This window comes from Balaenoptera physalus, assembly GCF_965194825.1.
Source record: "Balaenoptera physalus genome assembly, chromosome: 1".
Classification (NCBI taxonomy): Eukaryota; Metazoa; Chordata; class Mammalia; order Artiodactyla; family Balaenopteridae; genus Balaenoptera; species Balaenoptera physalus.
Genome location: NC_138882.1, coordinates 50,501,531 through 50,514,419, shown reverse-complemented (window position 1 = coordinate 50,514,419; position 12,889 = coordinate 50,501,531). Strand labels below are relative to the sequence as shown.

Sequence of the window (12,889 nt, the reverse complement as noted above, 5' to 3'; positions counted from 1 at the left end):
TCTTTTCAATTCTATCAGCTTTTGCTTCACGTATTTTGCTACTCTGGTTGTTTGATGTAGACACAGTGAGGATTGATACATCTTCTTGGTGGATCGACTCTAATATACTTATATAATGGCCCTGTCTGTTTACACTAATTTTCTTTGCTCTGAAATCTACTTTATTTGATAGTAAAATAGCCACCCTGCTTTCCTTTGATTATTGTTTACATGATGCATATCTTTCCATACTTTTACTTTCAACGTAGTTATATTATTATATTTGAAGCGAGTCCTTGTAGACAGGGTGTAATTGGGTCATAGTTTTTAATCCCCTCTGCCAATCTCTTTTAAGTGATGTATTTACACCATTGACATTTAATGTAATTATTGATATGTTAGAACTTAAATTAAGTATGCCATTTTCTTTTTTGGTTTTCTGCTCTCTCTGCTTTTTATTTCTCTGTATTTACTTGAATATTTTTAAAGTTCCATTTTGATTTATCTATAACATTTTTGAGTGTCTCTCTTTGTATAGGTTTTTTAGTAGTTCTCAGTATTACATTATATATACATAACTTATCACAGTGTCCTAGAGTCATCATTTTACCAGTTTGAGTGACTTATAGAAACCTTACCTCCCTTTACATCTCTTTACCCTACCCCATTTATAATGTAATGGTCTTAAATATTTCCTCCATACATTTAGCACCATATCAGACAGTGTTATAATTTTTGCTTCAGCTATCAAGCATACTTTGGAAAACTCAAGAGGAAAAGTACAGCCTATCATATTTACCCATATTTTTGCTTCCTTGGTTCTTTCTTCCTTCTTGAAGTTCTAAGGTTCCTTCTTTTATTATTTTCTTCCTGTTTAGGGAATTCAACAATTCTTTCAGGGTAGATCTGCTAATATATTCTGTTAGTTTTCATTTATCTGAGAATGTCTTGATTTCCCCTTCATTTCCTGAAGGATAATGAGTATAAGAATTTGTGTACATTGAGTATAAAAATCTGGGTTTACAGTTCTTTTTTTTCCAGCTCTTGATAAATTTCATGCTACTTTCTTCTGGCCTCCAGAAGATTTCTGATGAGAAATCCACTGTCAATCATATTTTTTTAACCCTGGCCGTTAAGGTATTGGGTTTTTCTTGACTGCTTTCAAGGTTTTTATCTTTGTCTTTAGTTTTGAAAAGTTTAATTTTAACGTGTTTTGGCTTTAGATTTATTTTATTTGAGGTTTGTGCAACTTCTTGAATCTGTAGGTTTATGTATCTTACCAAATTTGAGGAGTTGTCAGCCATTATTTCTTTAAGTACTTTTTCAGCCCCTCCCTATTCTTTCCTTCTGGGCTCCGATGACACAAATGTTAGATCATTTTTATGGTTCCACAGGTCCCTGAATCTCTTTTCTTTCTTTCTTTTTCTTTTTCTTTTTTAAAATATATTTTCATTCCACTGTTCACCTTTGCTAGTTTCTATTCTCCTGTTTTCCAGTTTGCGGACTATTTCCTCTGTCTTCTCTATTCTGCTGTTAACACCATTCACTGAGGTTTTTAGTTTCGTTATTATATTTTTCAGTTCTAATATTTCCATGTGGTTTTTCTTTATGTCTTCTATTTCTTTGCTGAGACTTCCTATTTTTTCATTGTTTCAAGCATTTCATAATTGTTCATAAAAGCATTTTCATCAAATAATTCCAGCAGCTCTCATCTCATTTTTGGCATCTACTGATGGACTTTTTTCACTCAGTTTGAGATCTTCCTGGTTCTTGGTATGACTAGTGATTTTCAGTTGAAAGCTGGACATTTTGGGTATTATGTTATAAGACTTTGCAGATACTCACACACACCTTAGTTATCCTTTGGATTCAGAATGTTTCCTGCTTTCACATGGTAGCACTAGCTGCCGACTAACAGCTTTGGCAGCATCACCTTCTTTGTCACAAATACTAGTGTATTTGTGTGATTATTTGAATATTTTGTTCTGTTTTGTACATTTTTATTAAAATGAGTGGGAATTATATGTGATAGTACACTTCATTATTGAAAAGAAATGTCTCAAATTTAATACTGTTAAAGCAAAGATGGAAATCATCAGGCATACTGAAAGCAGCAACGTTTAAACGTCATTGCCAACACTCATTCGATTTGAAGAGATTATCTGTGTTCTGTTGTAAAGAGTAAAAACGAAAAATGTCTGTAAGATGTTGGGAATAATGTCATTAAATATTATGTCTAAAAGACAAGGAAGATATAATAATGGGTTTTATTTTCTTATTTTTAGTTATCAGGAAACAAAATCCTCATATAACATGTACATCTGTTACTTGTCTTTTTCATATTCAGCTATATACAACTTTTTAGGGACACATTGTATGTGTAGGCTACCAGAAACCATGTTGCCTTCCCCAAGTGTTTGTTGGAATGTAAGGCATTGTACAGAAAGTTTAAAAATGAGTGAAACGGGCTTCCCTGGTGGCGCAGTGGTTGAGAATCTGCCTGCCAATGCAGGGGACACGGGTTCGAGCCCTGGTCTGGGAAGATCCCACATGCCGCGGAGCAACTGGGCCCGTGAGCCACAACTACTGAGCCTGCGCGTCTGGAGCCTGTGCTCCGCAACAAGAGAGGCCACGACAGTGAGAGGCCCGTGCACCGCGATGAAGAGTGGACCCCGCTCGCCGCAACTAGAGAAAACCCTCGCACAGAAACGAAGACCCAACACAGCCAAAAATAAATAAATAAATAAAATAAATTAAAAAAAAAAAATGAGTGAAACACAGGGCTTGCCCTCAATTCAATTTGGCAAAAATTAATTGAGTTCCTGCTGTGTGGAGTGGAGTACATAGGCCTTGGAAAAATGCTGGCATGAGATCGTTCCCTAAAAGACATTACAATTTAATGGAAAATGCAAACACATATACAGTTTACTCCATTGTAAAGTTAAATTCTTTTTAAAATGCTAGATAGGGTACAGTCTTGTAGGAAAGAGAGAAAAAGTATGTTTATATCATAATAAAAGACAGTATAAGCACAAACAAAATGTTTTATAAAAAGAATATCATAGGAAGGAGAGATTACCCTCTTTCTAAACTTACATGTGTTAATTTTTCCTTTGCTAACTTTTATTATTAAATTTTTGTCATCTCAGAAAAGGGTATTAACTTGAAAAGGGCTTTTATGATAACTCTCATTGCTTTTCTCAAAGCCTCCAACTCAGTCTTTCCCTCTTTACTTTTACAGACTACCTTTGTCTCCTATACCCTGAAAAACTTGAACCTATCAGGTGTCATTTTCCTGCAGCTGTCTTCTACCTATATACATACTTATTTAATCCAAATCCATTCTCACCGTATTTTTCCCAGACTTGGGAACAAGGTTTCCCACCTTAGTGCTCTGACCTCATTTCCTCTTCTCTCTTTCGTGATCTTGCTCTGGCAGTCACCCCTTTTTGTTCCTAAATCTTCAATCTCTTCGTCACTACTGGCCCCTTCCCTTCAACCTGTATATACGCTCAGCAGTCTCTCACCCTAAAAAGGCTTTCCTTATCTCAGTAAGCCACCTGGTCTAATCTGTTTCCTTTTCTCATTCCTGTATCTCAAAACAGTACTCTGCCTTTCCTCACTGTCTCTATTCTGATAGCCACAATGACTTTATATAATAATTTATTATATACATTAATTATACATTAAAGTAACATTTTAGATATATTAGATTAACAAAATATATTATTAAAATTAATTTTACCTGTTTCTTTTTACCTTTTAAATTATGGTTACTAGAAAATGTAATATTATATATGTAAGTCTTCCTCCAGCTTTTCATGTAGCTGGCTCCTTCTCATTACTCACATATCAACTTAGAGACCTTCTCTGCCTGAACACTATCTAAAGGAATTCTGCCAGTCTCAATCATGTCACCATGTCCTGTTTTCTTTTCTTTTTTAAATTAATTAATTAATTTATTTTTGGCTGCACTGGGTCTTTGTTGCTGCTTGCATGCTTTCTCTAGTTGTGGCGAGCAGGGACTACTCTTCATTGCGGTGTGCGGTGTCTTCTCTTGTTGCAGAGCACAGGCTACAGGCACACAGGCTTCAGTAGTTGTGGCTCGCAGGCTCTAGAGCGCAGACTCAGTAGTTGTGGTGCACGGGCTTAGCTGCTCCACGGCATGTGGGATCTTCCCAGACCAGGGCTTGAACCCATGTCCCCTGCATTGGCAGGTGGATTCTTAACCACTGTGCCACCAGGGAAGTCCCCATGTTCTGTTTCCTTCTTGGCATTTTTCACTGTCTGAAATTGTCTTGTTTACTTGTATATCTGATAATTGTTTACCCCAACTAAGTAGTAAGCTTCATTAGGGTAGGAAATTTGCCCATTGGTGAATAAGATTCACTACTGTGTACCTGGTATCTAGAATAATATCTGGTATATAGTAAGTAGGTGTTCATTTGTTGAATGAATGGTTTCTGTTCTTTGATATGGCTCTCTCTGCCTCACAAACCTGGTTAACTCAAGACTGTTAACTTTCAAGACTCAGCTCAAGTAGCACCCCCTCCAGGAAGCCTTTCCTGGGTGTTCCCATCCTGAAAGCCTAACGTATTGATTCCTCCTCTATGCACAGTTCCACAGTTGCACTTTCACATTGTGCTTTTGTTTATTTTACATCTCTCCTCTTTCACACTTAGTCCTTAATAGTTCTTCAGTACCTTTCTGTTCTCTAAAATATACCTGGTTACCTGGTAGACATTCAGCACATGTTTGTTGAATGTAGAAGTAAACAGATTTTTCTTTGCAGCTGATCTTAAGTATTATAGCTATATAATAAATAACACAGCTTATAGTAGTAGACACTCAGTAAGCATTTGTTGAATGAATAAATGAACTCCTGTGTACTTTTTATTATAAAAACAATATAGCAACATTAAACTCTTGTTTAAATCATTTATAAAATATCATCACCCTGATGGTAACTGTTTTCTTTAGCCCACTTTCTTCCTTTTTCTTTTAGTTTAATTATACAAATAAAACATGGATATGTATATATCACTGTAAAAACAAAATTCAAATAATACATAAATACATAAAGTTAAAATGAATCCCTTTAATAATCTTACTTTCCTCATCAGGGTTAGCTCCCTCTGTATTTCTATAAACATAAAGTTATATACAGTCTGAAACAATAATATGTGTATACTTTTTAAATTCTGTTTTCCACATACCTTAGAAATATTTTTAATGTTACTTAATAGTTTTATGGAACTATTATTTCAAGTTGAGATGGACTTAGAGAAACAGTGCTGTCTAGTACAAAAAAAGTTCCTTGGTTAAAGATTCCTATCACTAGTTTCCTCATTTATCCTTAGGCCTAATGATTTCCATTTTTGTCTCAATCATTTTAAGATTATGAATTTTCTATAATCACAGAGTTGGAAAGAGGCAGAGTCTGGATTCAAACCCAGATCTTGTGACTTCAAATCCAGTTATCTTTCCACTTACTCACTGTCTCGCTGAACTTCAGCTTCCTTAACTGTAAAATGGGAATATAATGTCTGTCTTGCCTGTCCTAGGATAAATTGATAGCCAAACTCACTCATAACTCAGCTTACCTATATAGGTTTGGGCTTTGAAAACAGTGTCCCCAGTCTATTTTATTTGTTTCCTTATTTAATTTCGATTAAAACCTGGTAAACTCTTACCAGAGTAGAAAGATTTTGGTTGAAAGAAAACTGTTCGCTTTGTTTTTACACAGTGCCACTTTTTCATATTTAAAATATCCTTCCTGAAATATGACTTGCAATGATGTACATACGTAATTTTTCTGGTTTCTCTCTCAGCACTTTTCCCAACATATTTTTTTGCTTTATCCTTCCTATGATGGTTAATGTGTACAAAACTCTAGGAAGCTTATTTTATTTGTTTTAGATTCACTAGATACCAATTACCATACATTTGTCTGGTATTAATTACGCTTCTAACATGGCCGGTGTGTAATAGAAGCTTTGTGTAGAATACCAATGACTTGATTTTCTGTTACTCTGAACATTACTAAAGTGGGCTACCAGAGTTAGCCAACAGAGAATTAGATGTAATTGCTTGCCTAAAGTGATAATATCTTCCTGATACAACCTCTGAATACCAATGAAGGCGGATGATTTCAGGGAGAAGCACTCCTCATTTGGGAGATGGAAATGATCAAGTAGGGTAATTTAAAAATACCAAAATGTAGCATATGTAGACCAGGTGCTTGTTAATCATTGTTTGAAGAAGTTCATAAGATAAAAATTACTTATTATAAAATATTCTGTTAAAATATTTTTTTTTAAGTCAGTAAGTCCTTGTGTATGTTTCATAGCAATTTCATAGAAATAATATGGGCTTAGAGGAAGGCAGTTTAGCCCATTGTCCCATTTTAAGAATTATATTCTGAGGATAGAACTTGTATTTAAAATCTAGAAGAAATAACAAAATTAACACATTACTTTTAGTTTCATTATCAATTCCTTTTAGGTCTTTATCTCTGTGTTGATCTTGTTTTGAAAATACGACAAGAGTGAATATTATTACTTTGCTAAATTTCCTTTATTCTTTGCAAACCTTAGTAGATGAGTTACGGAATTTTTTTGAATGCAACCATGATGCTAATTATTGAACAGTACAACTCGGCTAGATTCTATATCTGTGTATAGAATGAAGTGAACAGGTATGTTAGAACACATCCAACTAAACCTAGATAATAAGTAAATATTTTGTTAGACCTTTTAAATGATAATTCATATGGCACAATATTATAGTATAATATTAACCCAATTTGCTCTTGATGAAGAAGTTTTTGTGAAAATAGTTTAAACCTGAAAATGTGTTTATATCCAAGCTTGACTGTTCATTAGAATCAATTGTGGACCATTTTTAAAACTTTTGTTTCTGTTCCCTACCACCGACTTTCCAGGAGAAGAAGGTGAACAGTGGTGTACTGGTATATATTTAAAAACTAGCTCTCGGGTGGGAGTGGGGATGGGAGCACTGATTTGCAGTGTTTGATGATTTCCATGGTATAAATACGGACTGCTACCATAGCCAATTTCAAGCTACTAAGACGATTAACATGGAATGCTGGAAAAAGATGTATAGTATTTCCATTATATAGATACAATAAACATATATACCTAAAAGAATAAATAATATCAAAATTTAGTAAAGTAATTAGGAAGTGATGAATTTGAGTTTTCATTACCTTTGTTTTTAATATAGCTAATTATAAGTTTATGTAATTTAATTTTTAATAATGACTATGTTTAACAACCAGTTTGCAAAGTTTTTGAAAATTTGACAATCGGTTCATAAAGCTGGTACAGACTGATGCTAACACAACACTGGAGCTCAGAGATATCTGTATTTTTTTAACCAACTAAGTAATTCTGATGAAAGCAACCTGCCAACCCATTATTTTTCTGAAACACAGATCTAATCCTAAGGCCCAAGAAGGCATTCCACAGTCAGACCCAAAATGTCTTCTCCAACTTCATTTCAAATCATACCCACTCCCTCACATCCTCTGTGTTTCACCCACACTAGACTTAGATTACTTGCAGCTTCTCAAAAATACCTTGCAGTTTCCCACCCTCATGCCTTTTCATTATCTTCTTTTAGCCTTGAGTAGCCTTGCCTCATCTGCCTGACTTTTGCAACACTATTTATCCTTCTAGAAATAACTCAAATGCTGCTTCCTCTTATTTCCTACTACTGGAAACAGTCCCATTCTCCTTGATGTTCTCATAGTCCTTTGTTTATTTTATTTTGAGCTCAAATTTATCATCAATAACAAATGGCTGTTTCAACTTACTAGATTATAAATGTCTAAAGGGTGCCTTTGAATAATACTGTACTTAACATTTTACTATCTAAAAATGATTAGTAAGCACTTGTTTTTTTGTTTGTTTGGCCGCACCGCATGGCTTGCGGGATCTTAGTTCCCCGACCAAAGGTTGAACCCAAGCCCCAGCAGTGAAAGCACCAAGTTCTAACCACTGGACCACCAGGAAATTCCCAGCACTTGTTTATTTTAATAGGACGGATTATGAATAATGCATGATACATTCTTTACTTTCTAAGCCTTTGGGAAGCTAACCACAATTGAAACTTTTTTTGAATTAGATGACACCTTTTTTTCCTGATGATTGAGGACCATATTAGTAGTAGTTATATACTTATATCCTACACCCAGAAAATACAAAGAACATCACGATGACTTTCAAACTTGTCAAAGAAAAGCTTCATAGAGAATATACAGAGCACTTGAGAGTGAAAAAGACTAGGTTGTGTAACTACCTTTGCAAATTATTTTTATTCTGATTTAGTGCACTTTATAGTGTTCTCAGCATAAAGCCCAAAGTTACATTATAGTGTTCCCAGCATAAAGTCACATTAAGCCTTTGTATCATTAAATAACATCCAAAAGAAGCAAACATATCATTCTTTGCTTTGTGATTTGAGAGAAATTTGCTTTCATATATGTTCTTAAGGATACATTCCTCATCAATCTGTTGCTTTCTGGCATTTTACCTAGAATTAAAATTATCCGATTGCTTTTGCAATAAGTATTAAGATCTACATATATGAAGGAAATGTTGTTCTAAAGTAAAAACAATCCAAGAATTTCTTAAAGCAAATGCAGCACATTCCTTGTTAGTGGTGTTTCATAAATTTTTTTCATCTTTGACCCTAAGCTGCCACCTGATGGCAAAAACTAAAATGACAACTTTTGTAATATTCAAAACCTCCATTGCAGTTATTTGAAATTTTATGTTTTCAGCATAAAGCCTCTAAACTCTAAATGCACATTTGTACAGATTTTGTATATTTGATGAATGTTTGATAATTATTTGAACTTCAGAAGAATCAGATTTATTGTTTAACTTTTGTTAGACAATGATCCTACTAAGGAGATTTCTTTTAAAATCGTATTTCCTTTATGGAGCTGGAGAAAGAATCTGTTGTTAAATTAGTTTTATTTAATGAAGAATTTTACCTGAATCTAGTAATTTTCTCTTTCCCTTTTCTTTCTTCAGAACGAGGTCACTCAGACACCATAGTGTTCTTTTACCTGTGGATCGTCTTTTGTATCATCAGTTCCTGTTACACCCTCATCTGGGATCTGAAGATGGACTGGGGTCTTTTTGATAAGAATGCAGGAGAAAACACTTTCCTCCGGGAAGAGATTGTATACCCCCAAAAAGTATGTACAAAGAGTCCTTGGGTTTATTTAAAAAAGAAAAACAAAACAACAACTCAGGTGTACCTATTACAATATATACCCAATCCCAACCTAATATAATTAGAGAAAATACTTACCAAAAAATACTAATCCATTCAGTCAGCAAAAATGTATCAGATGTTTACTATATGCTAGATGCTATAGGAAATAAAAACAAAGTAAAATTCTGGTTCTCAAGGAGGCCTTAATCTATATTCTAAACAGATAAGTAAACAGATTGCAATACAATGTGATAAAGACTAGAATAGAGGAATAAATAACTTACTATCGTTTATGATTTATTTTGACCATGCAATTCCCTCCGTCTCAAATGCCCTCTTTCCCCATTGTTTACCTTGCAAACTCTTGTTCCTTCTTTTTAAGTCAGTTTTTTACTTTCTCTAAGAAGCCTTTCTTATCTCTCCAAGCATAATTAGCCATTCGTACTAATCCCGTTTTACCCTATACAAACTTCCATTATGGCAATCGTCACACTGTATTTTAATTACCTGTTTAGGTATCTATATCCCTCACTCTCCAGCATGGTCCCTGGCATACAGGGACTTAATGTTTGTGGAATGAATGAATGAGCAGCGCTATGAAAGCACGAAGGAAAGGGGAGTGCCTGACTTTGCTTGGGTGCATCAAGAAGGCTTCTCCTTTCATTTATTTCAATCAGTTTTCCTAAAGTTCCAATTTAATCCAAAAACATATGGATAATTACGTGGGAATTATTTTAGCATCATATATATATATATATATATATGAATAAAAGGATGAGAGAGGCTGAGTTAAAAAGTCAAAAGGCCAAGAGTATCTTTACTCAGATATTGAAAGAAATTAAACAATGAACTGGGAATCCTTATAAGTGAATTCTAATCCCAGCTGTCTCACTAACTAGCTGTATAACTTCAGGCAACCAGACTACAGTGTATTCTTTTCTATAAGGTAGGGTGTTATACTAGATTATCTCTTGATCCTTTCCCAGTCCTAAAATTCTGTGATGTGTGGAGGAGATTATAAATTGGGTCACTAATACTTTACACTATGTCAGAATGTCACCAGTACCTCAAAATTGCACTTTGAAAATGCGTGAATGTGTAATATTTAATTGGTGATTAGGGAAGGCTGTTTTCAAGTGTGAGGATTAAAAATAAATGATAGGAGAGTGAATACGAAGAATAGTATATTAGGGTAACTTTGTATAAACAAATGAAGGCAGAAAAGGAGATGTTTACTGACAGTGATTTTTTTTTTTTTAACATAAGCTGTAGCGATAATCCCAATGTGCGAATTTGGAATGTATGACCAAGATACTAGATATATCTTTATAAGTCTCATTTGAAAAGAAAATCAAAAAAAGTAATAGTAAGCACAAGTCAGACAGCAGACATGCATTCAAGTAAAGATGGCCTTTTGTGTTCACCAAATGTATGTGCCTTATTGCTCTTTGAACTGTTCTTACCTTACTGAGAGAGATAATACATTTATTTCTTATTACAATGGTTGCTTTGATGAACTGTTTATATCTTTATATAAATATTCATTCCTCCGTTTAAATAGTTCTAACTTTTTGATTTCTATGTAATAAAACTAGTTAATAGAATCAGTTTTTTTGTTATTATATATTTTCATGACCCTAGAAAATAAAGTATATGCTTTTGTACATTATGCTTTGCAAATGTATAAGAAAAATGTTCTGGGGGATCACCATACCCCTTTCAATTTTAAAAAGGGCAAATATTGGAATAAAATTTATTCTTCTTAAAAAGGGAAGAAGCTATTTGCTGAGTCCAGTGGTACTTCATTTAAAAATTAACACAGCTATATGTACCTTAAAATCAGTTCCTTGGCATTAACAATGCATACTATTGAGCACCATACCCAGGTCCAGGAAGCATTTTTGTTATCTCCGTATTAAAACTTAACTTTTCTGCGTCTCTAGACCTCAAGTTAAGTGTATTCCTCCCAAAAGACCTTCAATTTTTGGTAACATCAGCTCCCACATCAGTGAAATGTGGATCCACTTGACTGGCTCTTAAAGACACATGAAATTGCAGCTCTTCACTGAGAGGCCTAATAATGAGTTCACTGCATGTGGATTTATCCAAACATTACATTATCGCTCTATTGGATTGATGGGGGAGGGAACAGGGAGATATGTTAATGTGTTAAAAATCTTCATAAAATTCATCATAGTAAGCAGTGGATAATGTCTAAAATTGATTAATCAAGATATAGCAATATACACACATTATTTAGAAATGTGGAAGATAAATAATAGAAGAAATAGCTACAAATTTTGAAAATGTTTGTCTCTAGAGAATGGGACAAGAAGGGGACTGCTATTTCTTTTGTTTAATAGGCTTCTGACATGACTAGTATTCCTTTGTTAAATTTTTTTAAATAAAATAAGTGCTATGGCTTAATACATATCAGTTCTAGTTCCCATAAGATGTCATAACCTTTAAATACATATTTTTAAAGAGCTAGATATCCAGAGATTAATAGTGAGAAAATCCGTGAATTACAGTTCTGGTCTATTGGCAGTTTGTTTACTTAAGACTTTTGTGCAGGTAAGCGTGGACTCTCAAATACTGGGTACTAGTACCTGGAAAGATTAGCTGAGTGCTGTCTTCCTCATGTGAAAATGGAACATTCCTTAAATTTAACTATGTATGTGAAATCCAAGCTTAATTTTATTTACTGACATCAAAAAGCAAGGCAAAATTTTTTCAGATGGAGGGTAAAGCAATTTGAGAATAAAAGTGCAAGTAACAGGGTTAATAAATCTGCTAATATTTTCTAATATTAACTATTGAGTCATTAGTGTGTCACATACATATTAGAGTATAATTTCAATCAGATCAAGGATTTCATCTGGTTTGTATTTCTGGGGTCTAGAAGAGAGCCTGGTATACATTATGGGAATGAAGTTTATTTGTTAAATGATTACTGAAATTCAGTAAAACTTCATTTTAAATATTGTACCATTTAAGAAAAAAAAACTAAATTGGTGAAAACTTTCTAAAATATAAAACTCTTTAACCTGTGCTTGTCAGTAGGATATGTGACTCTTGTTACTGTGCTAGGTGTGCTTATTTGTAAGAAACATGATGGTAAGTGTACTCAATTTGCTTATTATTCCTCAGGCCTATTATTACTGTGCCATCATAGAGGATGTGATCCTGCGCTTTGCTTGGACTATCCAAATCTCAATTACCTCCATGACTTTGTTGCCTCATTCTGGGGACATCATTGCTACTGTCTTTGCTCCCCTTGAGGTTTTCCGGTAAGCAAACTACTGAAAAGTTTATCGAAGATTGTTTTTACCTAAGAAGTTGCTCAATACTTATAAATCAGAATTTATTAAAACTTATACTTGAAAAGCTTAAATTTTCCAACTTTTCTCAGACTTCTCATCAGCCTCAGAGTTGGAAAATCCTGGTTGAAGGACTAAGAGATTAATTCTTACAAAGTTAAAGTAACTGCTGATGATGACTTGGAAGCTTTTTTAGAATTGGGCTCCATTTGAACATCCAAATGGCTAATGAACATACGAAAAGGTTCTTAACATGCTTAGTCACCAGGGAAATACAAATTAAACCTACATTTGGGATGTAGCTACTCACCTATGAGGGCTAAAATGAAAAATACAGACAC

General features: G+C 34.0%; 1 protein-coding gene across 4 annotated transcripts in view; it reads left to right on the top strand.

Annotated features, from left to right (window-relative positions):
* The window catches only part of XPR1 (xenotropic and polytropic retrovirus receptor 1), a 198,998-nt gene that overhangs the window by 171,709 nt on the left and 14,400 nt on the right, over positions 1-12,889 (top strand). For 3 of the 4 annotated variants that reach the window (XM_082465311.1, XM_082465313.1, XM_082465312.1), the window contains 2 exons: positions 9,042-9,208; positions 12,379-12,518. In XM_082465311.1, coding sequence (XP_082321437.1) covers positions 9,042-9,208; positions 12,379-12,518 — 307 coding nt within the window. The remainder of the gene's footprint in view (positions 1-9,041; positions 9,209-12,378; positions 12,519-12,889) is intronic. The other variant, XM_082465314.1, reaches the window with a different exon arrangement.